Source organism: Pleurodeles waltl, chromosome 5 (genome assembly GCF_031143425.1).
Source record: "Pleurodeles waltl isolate 20211129_DDA chromosome 5, aPleWal1.hap1.20221129, whole genome shotgun sequence".
Classification (NCBI taxonomy): domain Eukaryota; kingdom Metazoa; phylum Chordata; class Amphibia; order Caudata; family Salamandridae; genus Pleurodeles; species Pleurodeles waltl.
This window is the reverse complement of record NC_090444.1, coordinates 872895855-872920291: the sequence shown is the minus strand read 5'-3', so window position 1 is coordinate 872920291 and position 24437 is coordinate 872895855. Positions and strand designations below refer to the sequence as shown.

Genomic DNA, 24437 nt, shown 5'->3' with positions numbered 1-24437 from the left:
CTTTTCCTAAGTTCACCAGGCTTCCTATACAAATGAGTATAGTATTCTTTGAATGCATCGTTTATAGGGCCCGGCCTATTTCTTCGCTCCCCCTCTTTGTCAAGCACACTCGTAATGGGCTCACCATCTCCTCCTGGCCTCACCAACCACGCCAGCATTCTACCCCATCTGCCCTCCTCTGACTGTAATGAAGCAAAGTATTTTTGCATATTGTGGCACCGGAGTTGTTCTTCGACCTGGGAGTGGGCTCTCTGCGCCTGGTCGTATCCCTCACTCTCCTGTGCGTCTGTTCTCTGTTTCTGTTCCCCCTCATGTATTCTCTTCTCTAGGCTAATCAGTTCCCGCTCGAGTGTACGTCTCACCCCTACCGTCTGTCCCAGACAGTAACCTCTTGTCTTCACTTTAAGCGTCTCCCACTCCACAGATATGGAGGTGGCAGATCCCTTGTTAATCTTAATATGCTCAGCCAGGTGGAGACGGAGGGCGTCTCTGTATGCCTGATCTTCCAGGGCAGCTGGGGCCAGCCTCCACGTCGGGATGGGGGGCCTATCTTCCGTCACCCTCCACGTCAGCAGTAAGGGGTTGTGATCAGACAGGGTACGTCCCAGATATTCGGAATGTGTCATTCCCTGCACTAGGGTTGCTGTGCAAACCACTCTATCTATTCTGGTGTGCACTCGGTGGAGGCCTGAGTAGTATGAGTAATCTTTGTCTTTAAGGTGCTGTTCACCCAGACGTCCACCAGTCCCCAAGAATCCAACCATTCTCTAAGTCTTTTGGCAATCTTACATGTCACCGCCCCTGGCAGCAGAGTAGTGGATCGGTCCAGGTCTGTGTCTAGCACACCATTGAAGTCTCCCCCAATTAACAGTTCTCCCATCCGCTGGCGCCTGAGATGACGAGATAGTCGTGTCATGAAGGGGATCTGATCTTGATTGGGGGCATATATACAGCTCAGGACAATCGGAGTGCCGTGTAGTTTCCAATCCACAATCACAAACCTGCCTTCGCGGTCAATGTTAGTGGTCTCTACCTCAAAGGGGACCCCAGCGCACACCCAGATCAGCACCCACCTGGCGTATGCAGAATATTCTGTAGCGAAAACCTGCCCTCTCCATCTGCGTCTCAGCTTCTCTACTTCTCCTTTTACTAAATGGGTCTCTTGCAGCATCGCCACCTGAATGCCCCTTCTCTTTAAGTAGGACAGTATTCTGTGTCTTTTAATTGGCATCCACATCCCCGTATGTTCCATGTTAGAAGGTTATATTCTGCCATGTTGGTATGTCCTTTGCATAACAGCCAACCGTACCCGCCCCAGTGGCCGGCGCCTCCCTGAGTCTTATCGGATATCTGATACAGACAAACCACATCTCCCAAAGCGCCACCAAAACTAGCAATTGCGTAACCCAACTACCCCCCACCGGGTGCCTCTGAAACAGTAGGTTGCCCAGAAAACTGTGCAACAGTGCAACTTATTTAACTTTTTAATTATAGTTCTCGCCAGTCTGACGGAATGGACGAGATTCCGGTTGGGGGGGCCATGCTCGGAGGGGCCTCATAATCGCATGCTTCTCCTCACCTCGGGGCCATCATATGTGCTCAGTTAACCAAGTTCATCTGCTGTCTGCGGGGTTACCCTCGGGGCCCGCGCCGAGCAGCCCGAGCCCCCCACGAGGACACAGCTGTGCCATCTGACTCTCCTCCGGAGCCCTCCGGTGGGGATCCCTCTCTGTTCATGAAGGATGCTGCCTCCAGTGCCGCCTTCTTCCCCATTTCCTTCTGCGTCTGAGTTGGCGCCAAGCGGGGGAGATTCCTGTTTCGCCATCTTCCCGATCCACGGCGGGATCTGCTCCCAGCTGGGCCCTCTCTCGCCGGGCACCCCGTTTGGTTCCCACGGGCCTCTAGCCATTCCCACGTCTCCTCGGGGGATTGGAAGAATGTGGTCTTGCCATCCAGGATCACTTTCAGTCTGGCCGGAAAGAGAAGCGAGTACTGGATTCCCTCATCCCTTAAAGCCCTCTTAACTGCCAGGAATGAGGCTCGTTTGGTCTGGACGTCCAACGTAAAATCCGGGAACAGTGTCACCTCTCCGTTCGCTACCTTAAAGGGGCCTGCCTCTCTGGCCCTATGTAGGAGAGTGTCTCTGTCTCTGTAGTGCAGCAATCTGGCGATCACTACTCGGGGAGGCCTACCCGGGGCGAGGGGCCTCGAGGGCACCCGGTGCGCTCGTTCAAGAGTGTAGAAGGGGGTCAGGCGGCCCGGCGCCACGACTGTGCGCAGCCACTCCTCGAGAAATTCTATCATATTCGTACCTTCCACCCCATCTGGGAGGCCAACTACTCGCACATTATTCCTGCGGTTTCTCCCTTCTGCGTCCTCCGCTCTCTGCTTCAGGCGCGCCACTCTATCCGTGAGACACGTCACCTCGGCCATTAGGTCTTTTTGCTTCGGTGCGATTTCCGCCAATGTGGTCTCTGTCTCCTTTACTCTATCCGCCAGTTTGTGGTGGTCTCCCCTTAGGAGTCCTACTTCAACCGCGACCTAATTGATGTCATGCTGTAGCGTTGTCTCGGTATCTTTGATTGCACCCAAAAGTTTGTCTAGGGTATCCTGTACTTTGGTTTGTGGAGGGTCCTGCGGGTCCCCCCCTCTGCACTCGACGGTCGTTGTGCTGTCCATGGTTTTTCCCTTGTGCCGGTTCTTGGGGGACATTGGATATATGGGGGGTTGCACCGCAGGGGCCGGGGTGGTGGTTCGACTGTTGTTGCTGAATCTCCTCCGCCTGGGTCCTGCGCCGTTAGCCCGGTGCAGTCTATGTTACGGCCCCCGGTAGACGTCGTCCCAGTCCGTCGATATGTCGCTTCAGTAGCCGCCTGTTTCCAGCCAACCCTTTGCTTGCCCAGCAGGAGTGGAAGGCTCTCCCCCTTTAGGTCATGTCCGCTTGCCAAGGCCAGGTAGAGGGCCAGTGCCCCCTCTCGTCCTGCACGGGGGAACGTGCGAGGTTCTTCTCCCGCTGACTTCGCTTGGAGACCCACCGGGGGGCGCTGCTCGGTTCTAGGCGCAACGCCGGGGGTGACAGCGTGCTCCCCCGCACCTTCTCTGTTGATGTCGCCTCCCCAGCTCCTCGCTCAGATCGGGAGTACCCCTCCCAGGCCTGTCCTGGAGTCCCCTTTATTGTAGGGGTGTAGACATGTCCCCTGGGGCCCCTCGCCCCAAGCTCGCAGTGGCGCAGTCCAGAACCTCCAGGCTCTGCTCTAATTGGGCTCCCCGGGCCCCTCTCAGCCCCTCAGCCGCCCAGTCCCACCGCACAATGGGCCGCCAGTCTGCCTCCTCTGCTCTAGGCCCGAGGGTCAGCACATAACGCTCACCTTGCTGGGGGACGCTTCTCTGGGGTTCTCTCCCTTGTTCCTAGCCGGCCGGCGCCGCCTCCGATTTCTTCGGTGCGCCCGACGGCCTGATCCGCCCCACTCGGGCACGCACCACTACTTTAGTCCCCGGCTTCTCACCGCGGGATGGGCCCCCGGCTCCTCGTGCCGCCGCCGCCGCCGTTAGGATCGGCACAGAGGGGTCCAGAAGGGCTCCGCGGCTCCCCCGCTTGTCCCCTCAGGCTCCCCCCGCAGCGCTTCCACATGCTTCCCCGGGGCCGGGCTCCAGGTGCTCGGATAATTCACGGGCCCCTCCGGAGCAAGGGGATCACGCGTGTGCCATCTTGGCTACTTGGCCACGCCCCCCAACCTCCTTAAGTGTGTTAATGCCAATTTTCAGCTTTAGAAAACCAGTGGTATTAACGTGGTACCAATACCAACGGAAAAGTTGTTATTGTTACTCATCAAGCAGTACTGATGCAGTAACACCACGCAACGCAGTTGCTGATTTTGTGTCATTAGAGCAGCTTTACGCAGATCTCTCAATGAGGGCCTTTCACATTCTAATCGAACAGATGAACCGATTTCTGAGGTCAGCAGTCACACTTCGCAGCATCTCAAATGTTAATAATGGTATGTTTCGACATATCTGCCAGTCCTCACGAAATTGTAACATTCTCCTTCTGGGATATTTCTCCCTTAGAATGCCTGATCATCAGACACGCTGCTGAAAGGGCACGTCAGTCGAGGACCTGGCATTGCATGTGCACATTTTTAAAGTGAAGTTGGATGTTATTGCATAAAAAAAATTCAAAGCTTTGGAATGCAGCTGAATTCAAAGTTATTACAGACAGAGACACCTTCGGGCGTATTAGTTTAACACTGGGGAGGTCAGCGTCAATCACGGTAAACTAAAGACCTTGTCTGGGCATGAGAGTTGAATGCGGAATAATGGGATCTGCATGCTTCTCGCTTTCAGCTAGAATATCCAGAAAGAAGCAGTCTTAGCTTCACTTAGAGTGATGTTTGTCATTGGGGGTTTGCTTTAAGTGACAATGTGCAAATAATGAGGTCATCTAAGAATCAGAGGCATAGCAAGAGTGTTGTGGACTCTTAATCAAGTAATGAAAACGGCCTCCTAGTCAGTATTAAAAGTCAGTCATAGCTGGTGGTTAATGGGCCCTTTGTATCTCTGGGAACGGGCGCTATTGAATCTGCTGCACTACTAATTGCTAGGCCTCTGCTTATTTATTTCTGAAATCTATATTTGTCTGTCCACTCTCATTCCTATGACTAGCTGTTTACCCACTCATCTCTTTAATTGCTTTGACTCTCTTCTCCCTATTCCCTTCCATTCCGCCTCGCTCTTCCCCCTCATTTGTCATTATCTTTTTCCTCCTGTTCTCCTCTCTTTACTCCCCTTGTCAGTCGACTTCCCTCCCTTTTCTCTATCCCCCGCTTCCCTAACATACTCTCCGCATTCTCTTCTACCTGTATCCTAACCTTCTCTTTCTCAAATTCCCCTTAAGCTCCTTGCTACACCGACTTTCCTCCCTTTCTCCTTCATATATATTTTGTTGTTTTACTCATTCTCCCCAGTGGCGTAACAAAGGCCCTTGTAGACCCCGCGATGCGGGGGGAGTATTGGGAGGAGGGGTTGCTCCAGGGGCCCCTTCAGCACAGTACACTGTGCAGGGGCCACAGGCCTCTGTCTGGATCCAGGGTGGAGGGGGGCCCTCAAGGTACTTAGCATTCTTTTTGACAGCCTTATTCCTGTCCCTTGGTCTCCTTCCTATCACCTTTTGCTTGGTCTTATCTTCTTTCTCTCTTTCCTCTTCTCTTGTTCCCCACTTTTTCTTGCTACATTTTGCCTTCTCCTTTACTTTCCTCCATTTTCTCTGCTCCATTTCCCCCATATTATCCCCTCCCCCTCACATTTTGTTTTCCGATTCCTTCATTTAGCTCACCTTTTGTCATTGTCTCTGAACTCTCCTGATTTGTGCCCTCCCTTTCCATTTCTATACTCAGTCTCCTCAATCCTTTTGTTTCTCGTTCATATCTTATTTTTCTTTTTTTTTCTAACCTTTTCTACCGTTCTCTCTTTATTTGCTTTATTTCTGTTCTTTCAGGCTTTTCTCCTGTCCCATCTTTGTTTCCTATTCCTGTCTCCCTCTCTTCGTTCAGACCCTTACCTTTCTATCCCATCCATCCATTGTTCAATATCCCTGACAATTTCTTTACCTTCTCTTTCTGTTTTTTATTTCACCTTTCTTCTCTGTCACCTCCTGAGACCCCACCCTTTTTTCTCACATCAACTTTTTAATATAGAATTTAAACCATTAAATGTTAAATATTGTAAATGAAATATATTCCACCAATATTTAATACTATCTATAAAGATATACTTATATCAACACACACACACACACACATATATATATATATATATATACACACACACATTTAAATATATAGTTCAACATAATAAAATATTCATTTTATAATATGTTTATATGTATTGCTATGAGAATATATAATTAGATATATATAAAAAATATTTTTCATTTACAGTAGCTTATGTTTTATATTTTAAATGTGTCAATATGAATATATGAACCTATACATTTAAAATATTAAAATTAATATAATGTAAAAATATTATTATTAATTATGCTATACTATATAATATATAACATATATATTCAGAGCAGTACACAGGGAAAGAGGAAAGTGCCTCTCAGGATCGCTTTGTAAAGGAAGGTATCCCTTACCTTACTGCACAAAAACGATCCTACTTACAAAACCATGGCGCAAGGCTCTATGTGTTGGCGCTAGACAGCCCATTGTGTGTCAGCGATGGAAAATGCCAGAAATGCTTGTACGGTGCATTCCTGCCCTTTCTTTATCACGCAGCGCAGCAAAGTGACTTGCTGCACTGCATGATTTAATGACCGATATGCCCTCGCCCTGCATTTGGGAGCCTCAGTCCATGCTTGGGGCCAGGCTCTCTTTCACTCTACTTGACAACCCCACAGCCCCAAAACACTTGGGAGAGAATAAACAATTATCATTCAGACTCAGACAGGCACTCAAAAACATTCAGAACGGACTTCCCACTAAAAGTACAATCAGTGCAAGGTCTACTTTGGGCCTCTTACACCTCCGTGCCCTGGTGCCACACCAGCTGTACCACTTACAGCTGTTCCATTGAAAAGAATTCCACCTATCTTGTGACTAGATTGCCTTCTTTGTCAGGATTCGCAAAGTCCTAAGGAGAATGATGTGGAAATCAAGATTTAGCATTGTGAAAAAAGAGGGGAAACATTAGTTGACGATGTAAAAATGTAGACTTTTTTGAAGAGTCTTCACACCTTATGTTCACACATATTCCAACTTTTAGGAGTAAAGATTGCTGTGCAAATAGAGTTTGGAAAGTCATTGCGGACTAAAATTGTGTTTTTCCATCATTTGGAATAGCTAGTCCCATGGGACCAGACGTTTGGCATTTTACCATCGATGCTACAGTGTAAAATGTTATCATTTGGTTAGCTATTCTGCTGCATAAAATGTATAATTTTTGTTTTGCAAATTCTGTAAATATGTGTAATGTGACTCAGGATTTAAAATTGATGAGTAAAAAATTCTGCTTTTTGGCATCATGAGTTAGACTTATGGCAGGAAACATTTGGAAAATTAGGCCAAAGTTCTTTATGGTGGCAATCGTTTTGTAAATTAGGCCAAAGTTCTTTATAGGGTACATACCAGTGCTTAATTTGTGCTTGTTGTTTCCGGTGCTGAGCACCGGCACTTAATTTTGAGTGCCGGGGCTTATTCTTGTGCCTCAAGCATTTGCTGTGACAAAAGACACATATGGGAAAGAAGGATGAAGAGAAAAACGAAAAAGCGTCACAAAGAGAGAAAGTAGAAAGCTGCAAGAGTAAGCTGAAGGGGCAGGGAGTGGCTGTAAATAGATGAAAGAGGCCCGAGATGGCCTCAGAATTACGCTTCCTCACTGTTCTGTGCTCACACATTTAATTGCAGCAGCCGCATGTTTGAAGAGGGCTTTGGGCACCAGCATCTTTTTATTTACAAATTAAGCACTGGTACATACGAGTCCCTTTTTTTGTAACTTTACATGCATATAGAGCAGCCTTTCTTTGAGAATGATAAATATGTAGATATTGTTATTTTCCTTTTTGTGTAAATTCATTTTATCTAAATATTTTCACAAATGTCAGTGCCTTTGTTCACACCATGTTACTAGCCGATAAAGAGATGTCCATTCTTCCAACAGTAAAGGGTTGCCTAAAAATTTTCTCCTCTGATTAATTCCTCACATTTGTCAATAGCATAAGAAGTGTGCCTCCGTTTCTGCAGCTGGTTTTGGAGCTATTTTCTGCTGCCTTTAATCTCCTGGGTGACAAAGTGTCCGAATAGCCGTGCAGTAAGGGAAACATCCATTTCTACTGCCACTGTTCGGACCCCAAGTTATTGTGACTGGGTCTGACGAATTTGTTACACAAAACTTTTTTGGGGATAAAAAGCTACATTTGTGGGTTTTTTGTGAGAAGCACAAAATGTGCCTGTCGCAAAATACTGTTTGTCCTCGAGTCTTTGATATAGTGTTTCTGCCAGGGAAGCTCTCCAGCTGGCTCTGTTGACTGATATAATGAACAAAGTTATCAGTGCAACTATCAGCAAGAGGAAGTTGGGAAAAGTGATGTCTGGTGGCAGAGAGAGCACATATTTCCATTTGATTGCTGTTTTGACTCTTGTCCCCTTCCCAGCTTCAGTGCCCAGTCATTGAAATACACTGTGCAGGAGGGAGCTGTTTATGGTATTCCCCTCTATTCTTTTGCCTCTCCTCCCAAGAAATGCGCTGCGGGAGATGTGGGAAATCTAAGATAAGGTGACTCTAAATGAGTAGGGCACAGTACTCATTGTGGTATATGAAATGCTGTTAGTGCAAATGGCAGCGCAATGAGGAGAGGGACGTTTTCAGCAAAAGAGGGCAGCCATAGGGTGAGGTTTGAGAAACTGCCAAATGGGGTCAGGCAATAAATATCTGCTGCATTCTGGTATCAGGAGGTATTTGTTCCATCAGTCCAAGCTAATTACATTATCCTGACTGCATTTGAACCCTTCTAAAAATGAACAAAGGCAAATTTAAATTCATCTCCTCTCAATAAGCTGTGCTAACTTTGCTTCATTAGAGCCAGACTCTAATTACCACATACGCCAACATGTCACCACCCATGTTACTACTCTCAAGCTCTCAATTTAGGGCAAAGACAAACAGTTTTGTGGCAACTCCTTGCATTATGATGCCTTCACATCTCTTTAGATCACCAGGGTGCTCATTCTCAGCGACCCACAGCATAAAAAAGCCAGCTACAATTCTTAGCATTGAGGTCTTCTTTAAAATAAATCATAACTACCTCATAATTTTAGATCTCATAAACACCCACTGAACCCAGAACCCTGAATTGGAATTCCATGACCTTGAATATGAAGCCAACTGCCACATTATCCCCCTTACAAAGATGTAGCTCATTGACAGTGATTCTAAAATGAGCTATTTACACTGAGCCAAAAGATTATCATAGGGAGACCAACATAGAAAACAAGGTAGCCATAATCTGCACTGCAACCTAACTTGTTCAGAGTTAACTCTGAGAGTTTATCCATCTCTTGAATGGATCATCACCCATTGCCTGACCATGCCTAAGAGTTCACTCATCATTGCAGCAGTCGACTAGCCCTCTAGAGCGAACCCATCATTTCTTGATTCATTCCTTGAAATCACTGTTCACATGCAGTCCCTTTCCCAGTAAATAGATATCATGTTTGATTTTACTTCTGTGGGTTGTTAAACTGAAGCCTAAATCTAAAACTAACACAGTTTCCTTAGGCTTTAACCAGGCAGTGGATATCTCCATTCACAGGGTAGGACATGTGCTTGATTGTGTGTTTACTCTTTCCGAATGCCTCCAAAACCTGCAGTTACAGACCTGAATGGGTCTCTTCATCACTGTCTTTCTCTCAGACCTTAAATACTGTTTCATCTGTCAGCATCAGACAGTTCAAAAATCCTTTCAGTCAAAGGAAACCCTACCATCCCTGTTGCCCTGAAGCCTTGTAGGGCAGCGTGTACCACAACATATATACTGCCTGGGCATGATGTTCCCAGTTAAATAAAGAAATTCTTGATTTGACATTAATGTTACCACCAGATGGTTCAACAAGGAACGTTCGAGCTGGAAATAACCAGTGGCAACCTACAACATAAATGGTAAGTCAGTGTCAAGATAAGTTCTTTTGTAAAAGGCACCATGGAAGCTAGCATAATGCCACAAAGAGAGAAAAACGTCCTGCTTTTCTAAGCACATCCAGGAGCCCTCCAAATGCCCAAGAGAGATTTTTAGATTCTACCAAAAATGTCTGACCCCAACATCCTGATGAATACTCTTTGCATATTACAAGAGCACTGGAACACCCTTCTGGATTTCACTGAATCTAAAATTATCAATATTCCGAATTCCATCTCCAGCAACACTGCTTATCTCACTACCTGTCTATCCTTCCACTTCAAATTACTTTCACAACTGTCAGGCTGCTAGAGATCAAGAAAGCTTTGATAGTGACTTTGAGGACAAATGCTTTTAATATCCCATGGACCATACCCAGCAGCTTGTAATAAATAATTTCTCCCATCTATTACAGAGACATTACTAATATGAGAAAGAAGTTGTTCCTGGCATGCACAATACACCATCATTACTCTTCGAAAAACATGAGTAGACCCAAAGATGGGGAAAGAATTTTGGATCAATAGCTAACCTACCTCAAAAAGATAATTAAAATGGAAATTAGGAGACAGCTCCAAAAAAATTGAACAGAGCTATCTGTTATATGATCACCAGTTAGGATTCAGAAGTTTCTGGGCGTCAAACACCACATTACCAAACATCAGAGAAGCTCTCCTTCCCTCCATGCTTGAAGATAAAAGACTATCCTTTATGCTTCTTCTGATACCTATAGCACAGTGGATGTCAGAGCACTGCTGGTAACATTGGGAAAGTGGCCAGCTGTCTGGGATGGTCTTGTTTTAAATTCAAAGCTTTCTATTTAACTGTACTCTGAAAATTAGAATTAGCGTAGTAGAATCATCTTTTCAGTTGTTATGTGGTGACCCACATGTATCACTGCTCTATTGCAAAGCATTTAAATGTCTTATATACATTATGTCACAGTTCTTTATGCAATATTGGAAGAATTTCCAAACATGATAATGACACCCAAACACACTCAAGGCTCATAAACAACCCCAAAGATCAGGCCACTATCACCTCATGCTTTGATCATGTTTTCAATGGGATGAAAGATAGCTTCCTCCGTACGATGGAATTAAGATACAATTTCCTGTGATGTGACGGACTGTACTTGCTTTCTTGTTCTTCATGTGGTCACCTGCAATAATAACAGCTTCAACAACCTAAGCTAATATAAGGAATCTAGACATCATCTTTGATGTGGAGATCTCTTCTGCACCCCAATTCAACACAGTGGGCAAAGTGGTTAGCATGGAGCCTTCATGCATTTGAGAAATTCTCCACCTTCCCCAAACCAATCACTGTGTAGAGCTCATGAAAACAACAGTTATGGCAGAGCTTGATAACAATAACATCATCTGCTCAGGGTTGCTAAAGAAACCTTCTAACCGGATCCCATGATTGCAAAAGCATCCATCCAGAATGGGACTTAACCTATGCAAAGGAAACACACCCAGACAAGCATGGTAAGGCAGTTCAGTGTGTGCATGGGGAGGCAAGGGTCAAGTTTAAGCTCTTCTTCATTGTATCTGTACATTACTGAGATTAAGGTAACAAATATCTATATTCACTTTCACCCTGTTATTCACCAACCAGAAGCCTTTGCTTAACAGTGGCCCCTCACCCAAATATCCTTCTAATGGTTATTACTTGGGTTCTGATACTTGGGAGGTATGAAATACTTTCAACCCCAAAATTTGGGACCTAAATGACACTTATTCAGAAAACTGCTGAAACAGAACTCTTGGAAGTTACCTACAGGTGAATATTTACACATTAAGAGGTTGCAAGTGAAAACTATTGGACAAAGTAATATCTCATCAGACCCTAGGTGAACTAAGCTGGCTTTTTCTTTCCAAGACTTTTAGCACTCTGTTGTGATTGAAAAGAGGAACATTGGGTTTCAAAATAAGTTCGAATGTCAAACTAACTAACTAACCAGATAGATTGAAGTTTGTTTTGAAGTTTGTTTTTTAATCTACATCACCTTTTTTCAAACTACTATTCTATATTTGTTTCGGCATGTCAATATTACTATGCTGCACCAATTGTAAGGACAGCAATGGTAGCCTAACATATTTTTTAAACATGTCTTAGTATGTATGACTTATAATGAGGATATGATAGTATTATCTCTCTTGAGGAGTCAACACCTACAGCTCTTTTCAACACATCTTCTTAGTCATATTCATGCTTAATTAAACATTTCTGAGGCCTGATACGGCCTTCTCCACAAAATATATTTTATATTTAGAGTGGATATGGTGTTACTGTCAAGTAAGCAGACAGCGTCTGTTTTTCAGGTTCATACCACTGATTGTATTAGTGTATATTTTTTATAAAAAGCAATGTTCTAAAATGATTTCCATTTCTTTTCTTCAGACCGATGTTGATAATGACCTTGTTGGTGACCAGTGTGATAACAATGAGGACATTGATGATGATGGTCATCAGAACAATTTAGACAACTGTCCATATGTTCCCAATGGAAATCAAGCTGACAATGATAAGGATGGGAAAGGTGATGCATGTGATTCTGATGATGACAATGATGGAGTTCCTGATGACAGGGATAACTGTCGGCTTGTATACAACCCAGATCAGCTCGACTCGGATGGTAAGCATTGTTCAATATGACTTCCAAAATGTATTCTTATCTTACATTTGTTAAGAATAGCATATTGAATGACACATGTAATATATAAAATAGCATAGCAGCAGTATTTGATCAATGGAGGACCTATCTCAAACATCTCCATTTCTATAAATACTCTGGTTTAGCCTGGAAATTATTTTCAAAGATAATGGAAACGGTTTCCCCCAGCTCTCCAACACTGCTTCAAATTAGGAAAGAGTTGAAAACTCACCTCTTTAAAGAACTCTGCATCACAGTGTGTTAACTTCCAGAACCTATCTTCCTCTCCCATTACACCTTGACTTTATACTTTTATTTGACCAAACACAGAACTCCGCTTCGTGGCTAGGTTTGCACTATCAAAATGCCATATACTTACCTAGATAGTAACCAGACATCATGCTAAAAAAACATTAAGGCCACCTTGCTGTGGACTGTGTTTAGTTGACCAGTCTATTGCTGTGGATTTGTTTATATTCAGTGATTTTGTGTTGTAAATATGCCTACATGGGTACATTTCATGTGTATCTTTGGGACACTATTAATTTCCTTCTCTGGCAGAACTGCAGGTTTTGCAATATATAGGGGGTCATTCTGACCCTGGCGGTAATTACCGCCATGGCGGAGGTTAGCGGTAGCACCGCCAACAGGCTAGCGGTGCTCCGCCGGGCATTCTGACCGCGGCGGTACAGCCGCGGCCAGAAGCGGAAAGCCGGCGGTGTACCGCCGACTTTCCGCTGCCCATGGGAATCCGCCATGGCGGCGCAGCTTGCTGCGCCGCCATGGGGATTCTGACACCCCATACCGCCATCCTGTTCCTGGCGGGCGAAGGATGGCGGTATGGGGTGTCGTGGGGCCCCTGGGGGCCCCTGCAGTGCCCATGCCAATGGCATGGGCACTGCAGGGGCCCCCATAAGAGGGCCCTACAAAGAATTTCAGTGTCTGCTTTGCAGACACTGAAATTCGTGACGGGTGCAACTGCACCCGTCGCACCTTCCCACTCCGCCGGCTCCATTCTGAGCCGGCTTCCTCGTGGGAAGGGTGTTTCCCGCTGGGCTGGCGGGCGGACTTTCGGCGGTCGCCCGCCAGCCCAGTGGGAAAGCCAGAATGACCGCCGCGGTCTTTCGGCGGGAACCGCTTGGCGGGCGGCGACCGCCGCGGTCAGAATCACCCCCATAGTCCTGCCAGATAGGTATCATGCCAGCTGATGCAAAAACGTTGTCCGATACATAAAGAATGCATTGCTATGCGCAGCAAGTTGACAATGAATTATATGACCTAAAATACATTGGGAAGAGAAATTATACATTTATACCCTCATATGCCGCATACATATTTACGGAGAGATATTAAATGTGTTGGGTGAACACAGTGTTCAGAAAAATTGTGTGGACTGTGCAGTATGACAATCAGAACAGAAAAGTAAACAGCATAAAAAACAATAAAGTTTCACGACATATGCAGATAATTGCTTGCAAGGGAAGACTAGTACAAAACTATCTCAATCAAAGAAAATATTTTCCGGCCCTGCAACTGTTGAGGATGTTTTGACCTTTCACGATTTGGCAGGTCATCACCAGGACAAGAAAATTTTGAGCACGGAAATAAACGGGTGATGGGAGGTCAGTTCAGTAGGTACAATTAAATCTCTGACCAATCTGATCAGATTGTAGTGTAGGTAGGAAGAAATCGCATCCGGGACTTCCAGCAAAATAGAAAGCATCAGAAAAGTGCCTTAAACAGAAAAGTGTGAGGGTCTTGGACTGGCACGTCATGATAAACTCGCAACTAAATAGCTCATTCCAGGTCCTCGACAGGATGGAGGGCAGATGACTTCTTGCTTCCTGTCACACTTTTCTGATAAAAGAACTTTCCCAATGCTTTTCAGGCTAATTCCTTGTCTACACCACTGAACATTGACTGGGATATTGCCCAAGTAATTGCCAGTGCTTCAGATTAATTCGACGATTTCATCTATCACTTTTTTGTATACTTCACCCCAACCACCAGGTACTAAACATAATCCCCATCCCTCAATCCAGCATCGCAGGGGAAGGAAAGCAGACTGCAGCCAGACTCCAGCCAGCAATTTAATGCCCACTTCTCTAGTAAGTAGCCCACAAGACGACAGCTGCAGGCCCACAGTTTCATGTGAACTGCCATTAATTTGTGGCCATGAAGGAAGTGATTGATGGTATGGGGGCTATATACATTCCGGTAAAAGGCTACCCAGTGTAGGAAAGTACCATCTTGCCTGGCATGTTACCCCCATTTTCACTGTATGTATGTTTGTTTGTGCCTATGTGTCACTGGGATCCTACCAGGCAGGACCCCAGTGCTCATAATGTATGCCCTGTATGTGTTCCCTGTGTGGTGCCTAACTATATCACTGAGGCTCTGCTAACCAGAACCTCAGTGTTTATGCTCTCTCTGCTTTTACAGTTGTCACTGCAGGCTAGTGATTATCTTTACCAATTCTCATTGGCACACTGGAACACCCTTATAATTCCCTTGTATATGGTACCTAGGTACCCAGGGTATTGGGGTTCCAGAAGATCCCTATGGGCTGCAGCATTTCTTTTGCCACCCATAGGGAGCTCTTACATTTCTTACACAGGACTGCCACTGCAGCCTGAGTGAAATAAGGTCCCCGTTGTTTCACAGCCATTTTCACTGCATATAAGTAACTTATAAGTCACCTATATGCCTATCCCTCACTTGGTGAAGGTTAGGTGCCAAGTTACTTAGTGTGTGGGCACCCTGGCACTAGCCAAGGTGCCCCCACATTGTTCAGGGCAAATTCCCCAGACTTTGTGAGTGCGGGGACACCATTACACGTGTGCACTACATATAGGTCACTACCTATATGTAGCGTCACAATGCTAACTCCGAACATGGCCATGTAACATGTCTAGGATCATGGAATTGTCACTCCAATACCATTCTGGTATTGGGGGGACAATTCCATGCATCCCTGGGTCTCTAGCACAGAATCCGGGCACTGCCAAACTGCCTTTTCCGGGGTTTCCACTGCAGCTGCTGCCAACCCCTCAGACAGGTTTCTGCCCCCGTGGGACCTGGGCAGCCCAGTCCCAGGAAGGCAGAATAAAGGATTTAAGGGACCACTCCCGTTACCAGCACCTCCCAGGGGAGGTGCCCAGAGCTCCTCCAGTGTGTCCCAGACCTCTGCCATCTTGGATACAGAGGTGTTGGGGCACAATGGACAGCTCTGACTGGCCAGTGCCAGCAGGTGACGTCAGAGACCCCTCCTGATAGGTTCCTACCTCTCTCAGTAGCCAATTCTCCTTTTGGGTCTATTTAGGGTCTCTCCTCTGGGCTATTTCTCAAATAACGAATGCAAGAGCTCACCAGAATTCCTCTGCACTTCCCTCTTCGACTACTGCCAAAGATCGACCGCTGACTGCTCCAGGACGCCTGCAAAACTGCAACAAAGTAGCAAGACGACTACCAGCAACATTGTAGCACCTCATCCTGACGGCTTTCTCGACTCTTTCCTGGTGGTGCATGCTCTGAGGGCTGTCTGCCTTCACCCTGCACTGGAAGCCAAGAAGAAATCTCCTGTGGGTCGACGGAATCTTCCCCCTGCCAATGCAGGCACCAAACTTCTGCATCACCGGTCCTCTGGGTCCCCTCTCATCCTGACGAGCGTGGTCCCTGGAACACAGGAGCTGGGTCCAAGTGTCTCCCACAGTCCAGTGGCCCCTCTGTCCAAATTTGGTGGAGGTAGGTCCTTGCCTTCCAACGCCAGACAGTAATCCTGTGTACTGCGTGATCTGCAGCTGCTCCGGCTTCTGTGCACTTTTCCAAGGATTCCTTTGTGCAAAACCTAGCCTGGGTCCCCAGCACTCCGTCCTGCATTGCCCACCTCGCTGAGTTGGACTCCGACGTCGTCGGACCCTCCTTTGTGACTCTGAGTCGACCGCTGTCCTCAGATCTTCTAAGTGCCTAGTCCGGTACTTCTGCGGGTGCTGTCTGCTTCTGTAAGGGCTCTCTGTGTTGCTGAGCACCCCCTCTGTCTCCTCCTCCAAGGGGCGACATCCTGGTCCTTCCTGGTCCCCAGCAGCACCCAAAATCCTCAACCACGACTCTTGCAGCTAGCAAGGCTTGTTTGCGGTATTTCTGCGTGGAGACACTCCTACATCCTCCAGCACACCGTGGGACATCTTCTGACCAAAGGAGAAGTTCGTGGCACCTTCCGTTGTTGCAGAAGCTTCGGCTTCTTCCACCCGAAGGCAGCCCTTTTGCACCTTCATCCAGGGTTTAGTGGGCTCCTGCCCCCCTGGACACTTGCGTGACTCTTGGACTTGGTCCCCTTCCTTTACAGGTCCTGAGGTCCAGGAATCCATCTTCAGTGTTTTGCTGGTGGTTGTGGTTCTTGCAGAATCCCCTATCTCGACTATACTGTCTTTCTGGGGTAGTATGGTAAATTTACTCCTACTTTTCAGGGTTTTGGGTTGAGGTATTTTGGACACCCTTACTGTTTTCTCACAGTCCCAGCGTCCCTCTACAACCTAACATAGGCCTGGGGTCCATTCGTGATTCACATTCCACTTTTGGAGTATATGGTTTGTGTTGCCCCTAGGCCTATTCCTACCTATTGTATTCTATTGTGATTCTGCATTGTTTGCACTACTTTTCTTACTGTTACTTACCTGTTTTGGGTTTGTGTACATATAATTTGTGTATATTACTTACCTCCTAAGTGAGGGTATCCTCTGAGATACTTTTGGCATATTGTCACTAAAATAAAGTACCTTTATTTTTAGTAACTCTCACTATTGTGTTTTCTTGTGATATAGTGCTATATTATATAAGTGGTATAGTAGGAGCTTTGCATGTCTCCTAGTTCAGCCTAAGCTGCTTTGCCTTAGCTACCTCTATCAGCCTAAGCTGCTAGAAACACCCTTATTCTACTAATAAGGGATAACTGGACCTGGCACAAGGTGTAAGTACCACAAGGTACCCACTAAAAGCCAGGCCAGCTTCCTACATTGGTGGCAGCGGTGGGATAAGTACTTGTAACTACTTTACCACTTTGTCATTTGGTGCTTTTCATAAGAAAAACTTATACCAAACAGTTCAGTATTTGTACATTGAACCAAAACAGTTTACTTTTCTGCTCTAAAACTTTCTACTAAGTTCTGAAAACTTTTAAAAGTTTTCTAAAAGTTTGAAAATGTTTTATCTCTGTACTTTCAAAAGTTCTAAAACCTTTTCATGTCTTCAGTAGAGCTCACTCCCAAAGTTGTACAGGCAACTTATGAGAGTCTAAACTACCAAAGTTTGAGGGGTCTCTGCTTAGAAAGAGGTTTAAGCATTGGTAAGAATCCTACAAAAGAGTTTCTCTTTAACCTACTCTTAGAAAGTGACCAGAACCAGTCTGGCCCATCTCAGGAAAAAGAGGAGGAGGGGAAGCTTCCCAGTCAGACTCAGAGGAGTTCCCTGAAAATGCTGGGGAGGGTTCTTACAAAGACCTGATACCTAGCAGGCCACCTAGTGACACTGGTAGTGGGAGAGGTTCACATATTAGTAGGGCATCTTTCACTCCTAAAGGCCAGGTTACTAGGGTCCAGACAGTTACTCTCTGCCAATTCCCAAATCTCCTCTGTGTCCAAACATTCCCAAGCCTCCCACCCTGAGGATATCTTAATGGAAAGGGCACTTAGAAAGCTGAGGTTGGAAGAGTCCAGGCTGAAGCTTAAACAGCAGCAGTTGGCCTTAGACAGGAAATCCCTGGATATAGAGAGGGAAAGACAGAGAATGGGGTTAGTTCCCCTTGGTGGCAGCAGCAGTGTTTCTGATAGCAATCCTGTTAGAGAGCAAGATTCCAGAATCCTGCATAAGATAGTCCCCCCTTATGTCATGACCACACAAACTTGCCAAGTCAAATCAAAGAAGTGCATGAGAAAAGCAAAGAGATATCCTCAGTGGAGACAGCAAAGCCCAAACTGGAAGAAAGTTTGCAGAGTAATCTTGCGCTTATTTCAAAGGAAGAATCAAGAAGAGAAGATCCAAGATGGCCGCTGTGAGTCCTGAAGGTTAGTTACAGTTCTAGTCTTGCAATCGGTTGGTTGCTAGTTTACGAGCTCTCCAGCTGGAAGCCTTGCACTTCAACTGAGGTCTGACAGGAATCAGCTGTGTGGAGAGAGAGCGCGCTTCAGAACAGAAACTCCTGTGAGGTAAAATTACATTTGAAGATTATATTACAGAAAACGGATAAATATTGTCAAGGTTTATTCGAAGAGTTTGATAGTAGACCGTTCCGTGGAAGTCGGCAAGGCTACAGAGTTAATGTATGAACTAACCTTATGTTTACTAGGTTCTTGTTTAAGATATTAAAGTCAAAGAAAAAACGAACTTTAAAAGAGCAAGTATCTACAAATGTCAAGGTTATAAACAAAGGCCAAGTTTAAAGGAGAAACGAACTGTTAACAAATAAGCATTTACAAATTCAATGGTAATAAACCAAAATAGAGTTTAAAAGAGAAACAAACTTAAATAAACAAGCATTTACAACTACAAGTTATCGACAGATGTCGAAGTAAGGAAGGAGAAACTAACTGTAATAAACAAGCATTTACAAATACAAGTATTGACAGAAGTCACAATAAGACAGGAGAAATTAAATAACATCAGCTGATTTGAAGAACGCATTATCACCAAATATATATATATATATAGCAACATAAAACCAATCTCTAACAAAGGTTGAGAAGTTCTTCCAGAATCAGTAATAAGCATTTTATTTAAGAGCTATCATTTATAGAGAGAAGCAAGGCTACAGAGAACTCAGGGTGAGTGAAGAAATAATAGAATTAAAGAGAATTAAGTGTTGAGAGTAGAAAGTGAAAAACTGATGTTGTATGTCCCTAGTAATTGCGACTGTGACTCTTGCAGGTGCTGTATCCAATCTTAGATGTGAAGAGGCAGACTGAGTACTGGAGTTCATCATCTCTGTGGCAGTCTCTCTGCCATCCCATTCCCCTTTCCCCCTCCGGGGTACTCAGCACGAAGGATTAATATTTGTTGTGAGTAGCTCGGGTCGGGACTGAGGAGTTATCTTCTGCTTCTGAGGAAATCGAATTGAAGTATCCTGACACCTTACAAGGAGGGGGATGACATTAATAAGTGGTTTGCTGCACCTGAGGGCCTGTATGGTACAGTTGGTCCGTCAAAGGCAGTGGGCTGCTATCTTGTGGCTATCTTTCACTGGAAAGGGTAGGGATAGGCTCCTTACTGTCAGAGAAAGTGATGCCAATAATTTCAAAGTTTTGAAGGATGAACTCTTGGATGGATTTGGCTTAACCACTGAACAATACAGGATTAAGTTGAGAGACACCAGACAAGAGTCCTCTCAAGACTCGACAGATTTTGTTGACTGTTCAGTGAAGTCCTTGGAGGGTTGGTTACATGGCAGTAAAGTATCTGACTATGAAAGCCTGTATAATCTGATCCTGAGAGAGCATATTCTTAACAATTGTGTGTCTGATTTGTTGCACCAGTACTTGGTAGACTCAGATCTGACCTCTCCCCAAGAATTGGGAAAGAAGGCAGACAAATGGGTCACAACAAGAGTGAACAGAAAAGTTAATACAGGGGGTGACAAGGATGGCAAGAAGAAGGATGGTAAGTCTTCTGACAAGGGTGGGGACAAAAGTAAGCATTCTGAGTCTTCATCAGGCCCACAAAAATCCTCTGGGTGTGGTGGGTCCAAATCCTCTTCAAACAATCAGAAAAAGCCTTGGTGTTATTTATGTAAAATAAAAGGCCATTGGGCAAGTGATTCCACTTGTCCAAAGAAAAACACCAAACCTCCCACCACCACACCCCAACTGCAACCTCTAGTGCCCCTAGTAATAGCTGTGGTGGTGGTTAATCTAATACAAATAGCCAATCCAAGGGTGTATCTGGGCTCACTATTGGCAATGTAGTTGGGGTTGGTCTTGTTAGGGAGACCACAGAGGCTGTTTTAGTCTCTGATGGTGGCATTGACTTTGCCACCTTGGTTGCTTGTCCCCTTAATATGGTTAAGTACAAGCAACTACCCCTAATCAATGGTGTTGAGGTTGAGGCCTACAAGGACACAGGAGCCAGTGTAACTATGGTGATAGAAAAACTGGTCCACCCTGATCAACACCTACTTGGTCAGCAGTACCAAGTGACTGATGCTCATAACAACACTCTTAGCTACCCCATGGCTGTTGTGAATCTCAACTGGTGGTGGGGGGGGGGGTTACTGGTCCAGAGAAAGTCATGGTAGCCACTGAATTACCTGTAGATTGGTTACTGGGCAATGATTTGGAAACATCAGCTTGGGCAGAAGTGGAGTTGGAGGCTCATGCCGCAATTCTGGGCATTCCTGGGCATATTTTTGCTTTGACAAGGGCTCAGGCCAAGAAGCAAAAAGGACAGGGAAACTTGGATCCTGGAACAATGGACCAAGTGCTCCCAAAAGCTAGAGGTAGAAAGGGTAAATCCCTGCCCACTATCCCTCCCTCTACAGAAGATTCCCCTTTTGAGGAAGAGGAATCCTCTCCCTGTGCAGAACCTACACCAGAGGAGCTGGCAGCAGACACTGCTGAGCTTTTGGGTGCAGGGGGGCCTGCCAGAGAAGAGCTGAGCGTGGCACAGCAAACCTGTCCCACATAAGAGGGTTTAAGACAGCAAACTGTCAAACAGCAGAATGGGGATGTCAGTGATAGCCATAGCCATAGAGTGTATTGGGAAGATAACCTCTTATACACAGAGTCAAGAGACCCTAAACCAGGAGCTGCCAGGAGATTGGTCATTCCCTTGTAGTACAGAGAGTTTCTTCTTACCCTGGCACATGACATTCCTTTGGCTGGGCATTTGGGCCAGACGAAAACATGGGAGAGACTTGTCCCCCTGTTTCACTGGCCTCATATGTCAGAGGACACTAAAGAGTTTTGTCGCTCTTGTGTGACCTGCCAAGCCAGTGGCAAGACTGGTGGCACTCCAAAGGCCCCCTTAATTCCACTCCCAGTGGTTGGGTGCCCTTTGAAAGGGTAGGGGTGGACATAGTTTGCCCCCTTGACCCTCCAACAGCTTCAGGCAATAGATTCATCCTTGTGGTAGTGGACCATGCCACTAGGTATCCTGAAGCTATCCCCTTAAGGACCACTACAGCTCCTACAGTGGCAAAGGCCCTCCTGGGAATCTTTTCCAGAGTGGGTTTCCCTAAGGAAGTGGTGTCAGACAGAGGTAGTAACTTCATGTCTGCATACCTCAAAGCCGTGTGGTGTAACTTACAAGTTCACAACTCCTTACCATCCACAAACAAATGGTCTGGTTGAGAGGTTTAATAAAACTTTCAAAGGTATGATAATGGGACTCCCTGAAAAACTCAGAAGGAGATGGGATGTCCTGTTACCTTGCCTCCTTTTTGCTTACAGGGAGGTACCTCAAAAAAGGAGAGGGCTTCAGACCCTTTGAACTCCTCTTTGGGCACCCTGTAAGAGGTCCTCTTGCTCTTGTAAAGGAGGGTTGGGAACAACCTTTAAAAGCTCCTAAACAGGATATAGTGGATTATGTACTTGGCCTAAGATCCAGAATGGCTGAGTATATGAAAAAGGCCAGTAAAAACCTTCAGGCCAGCCAGGAGCTGCAAAAGCAATGGCATGACCAGAAGGCTGTCCTGACTCAGTATCACCCAGGACAGAAGGTGTGGGTATTGGATCCTGTGGCCCCAAGAGCACTCCAGGACAAATGGAGTGGACCCCATCTAATTGTTGAAAAGAAGGGTGAGGTTACCTATTTGGTAGACCTGGGCACTGTCAGGAGTCCCCTTAGGGTGTTAACCGCCTAAAACCCTACTATGACAGGACTGATCTCACCCTGCTCATGGCAACAGTTGAGGGACAGGAAGAAGAGAGTGACCCTCTCCCTGATCTCTTCTCCACCACTGACTCTGATGGCTTAGTGGAGGGAGTGGTCTTAGCAGATTGTCTTACTGCTGAACAGAAAGACAACTGTGTCAATCTCTTAAGTCAGTTTTCTGAACTACTTTCACTTATACCAGGTACAACTTCCTGGTGTGAACATACAATTGATACTGGAGACAGCCTGCCTGTCAAAAGTAAGATTTATAGGCAGCCTGACCATGTCAGGGACTGCATTAAACAAGAGGTACAACAAATGTTGGATTTAGGGGTGATTGAGACTTCAGAAAGCTAGCCCAGTTGTGCTTGTCCCAAAACCTCACACCAAAGATGGAAAAAGAGAGATGAGGTTTTGTGTTGATTATAGAGGGCTCAACCAAGTAACCAAAACAGATGCTCACCCTATACCCAGGGCAGATGAGCTCATAGATACACTGGCTTCTGCCAAGTATCTAAGCACTTTTGATCTAACTGCAGGGTATTGGCAGATTAGGTTATCAGAAGATGCTAAACCAAAGACTGCATTTTCAACCATTGGAGGGCACTACCAATTCACAGTAATGCCCTTTGGTTTGAAAAATGCACCTGCCACTTTCCAAGGGTTGGAAGCTTTTAGTGCAGCATATATAGATTATATTGCTGTCTTTAGCTCAACCTGTGATGATCACCTGGTCCACCTATGGGAAGTTTTGGAGGCCCTGCAAAAGGCAGGCCTCACTATCAAGGCCTCAAAGTGCCAGATAGGGCAGGGGAAAGTGGTTTATCTGGGCCACCACTTTTCTTACTGTTACTTACCTGTTTTGGGTTTGTGTACATATAATTTGTGTATATTACTTACCTCCTAAGTGAGGGTATCCTCTGAGATACTTTTGGCATATTGTCACTAAAATAAAGTACCTTTATTTTTAGTAACTCTGAGTATTGTGTTTTCTTGTGATATAGTGCTATATGATATAAGTGGTATAGTAGGAGCTTTGCATGTCTCCTAGTTCAGCCTAAGCTGCTTTGCCATAGCTACCTCTATCAGCCTAAGCTGCTAGAAACACCTCTATTCTACTAATAAGGGATAACTGGACCTGGCACAAGGTGTAAGTACCACAAGGTACCCACTATAAGCCAGGCCAGCTTCCTACACCCAGTGACTGGAACATGAAACAATTCCTTAAGACCAGGTGACGCTAAGGGCCTCATTTACAAGGGCTTGCACTACCGGAATGTCACTTTTTCCGAAGTTCCAGTGGCGCAGTACCCTGCTTTATATTTACAAAGCAGTATTAAGCCACTTTTTGTGGCTTAATGCCGCCTTGTAAATACGGCCCCTTTACACACATCACTTTGCGTGTAAGTAACGTGCAATAGGTGTGGCTGTGGGTGTTCCCTGTCCCAAATTTATGAGAAGTCGTAAACCTGAGGCAGTGCCAAAAACGACCACCCCATCCTTATTATTGCTTTTTCTGTGTGCTGCATCCTGGAGCACATATAAAGCAAACACCATTAATTATTGTTTATGTGCAGGAAGGTGACCCTTCCTGCACATAAAAATGATTAAATAATGAAGATTTCCTACTTCTATGACACTTTGACATTTTATGCACCTCTTTTTCACAATAGACATTAAAACATTCATAACTCCGCTTTTAAGATTTTTGTAATTTTGGTGTCAAATGATTTGTTAAAATGTACTCTGTTTTTTAAAGTGGTCTAGGTTTTTTCTTGTGGCGTGTTTTCAATTTTTTACTGTTTAAGTACTGCATAAATACATTACACATTGCCCGTAAGTTCAGCATGGCTGCTTTTGTGCCAAACTACGAGAGGGTTAAGCACAGGTTAACATAGGGACTTTTGTGGTTCACCCTGAGGAGGATTGTGGCTGTTGTCTGAGTATGATTTAATCCCATCAAATAACAATCCAGTTTCCCACAACCTTCGACTAGGCAGGTCTCTTTAACACCCCACCAAGACATGGAGACATGTGCTGAATTTTCACTTAATAAGTTATGGTTTAGTAGCCATTTTGAGATACACTGAGTATTAAGTTAGTTCTCAGGCACTGTGGTCCCATGCAATTTTGCTCACGCTAAGGAGGCACCCTGAAGTTGTGTGGAACTTGAACAGTGTTTTCTGAGTGCCTGTAGGATCAATGGATGAGAATAAATGCTTTCATTTGATATGTTGCACTTTATAC

The 24437-nt window shown here is 45.4% G+C and overlaps 1 protein-coding gene across 2 annotated transcripts in view; it reads left to right on the top strand.

Annotated features, from left to right (window-relative positions):
• The window catches only part of THBS2 (thrombospondin 2), a 542122-nt gene that overhangs the window by 235026 nt on the left and 282659 nt on the right, over positions 1-24437 (top strand). For both annotated transcript variants that reach the window (XM_069234978.1, XM_069234977.1), the window contains exon 17: positions 12080-12314. In XM_069234978.1, coding sequence (XP_069091079.1) covers positions 12080-12314 — 235 coding nt within the window. The remainder of the gene's footprint in view (positions 1-12079; positions 12315-24437) is intronic.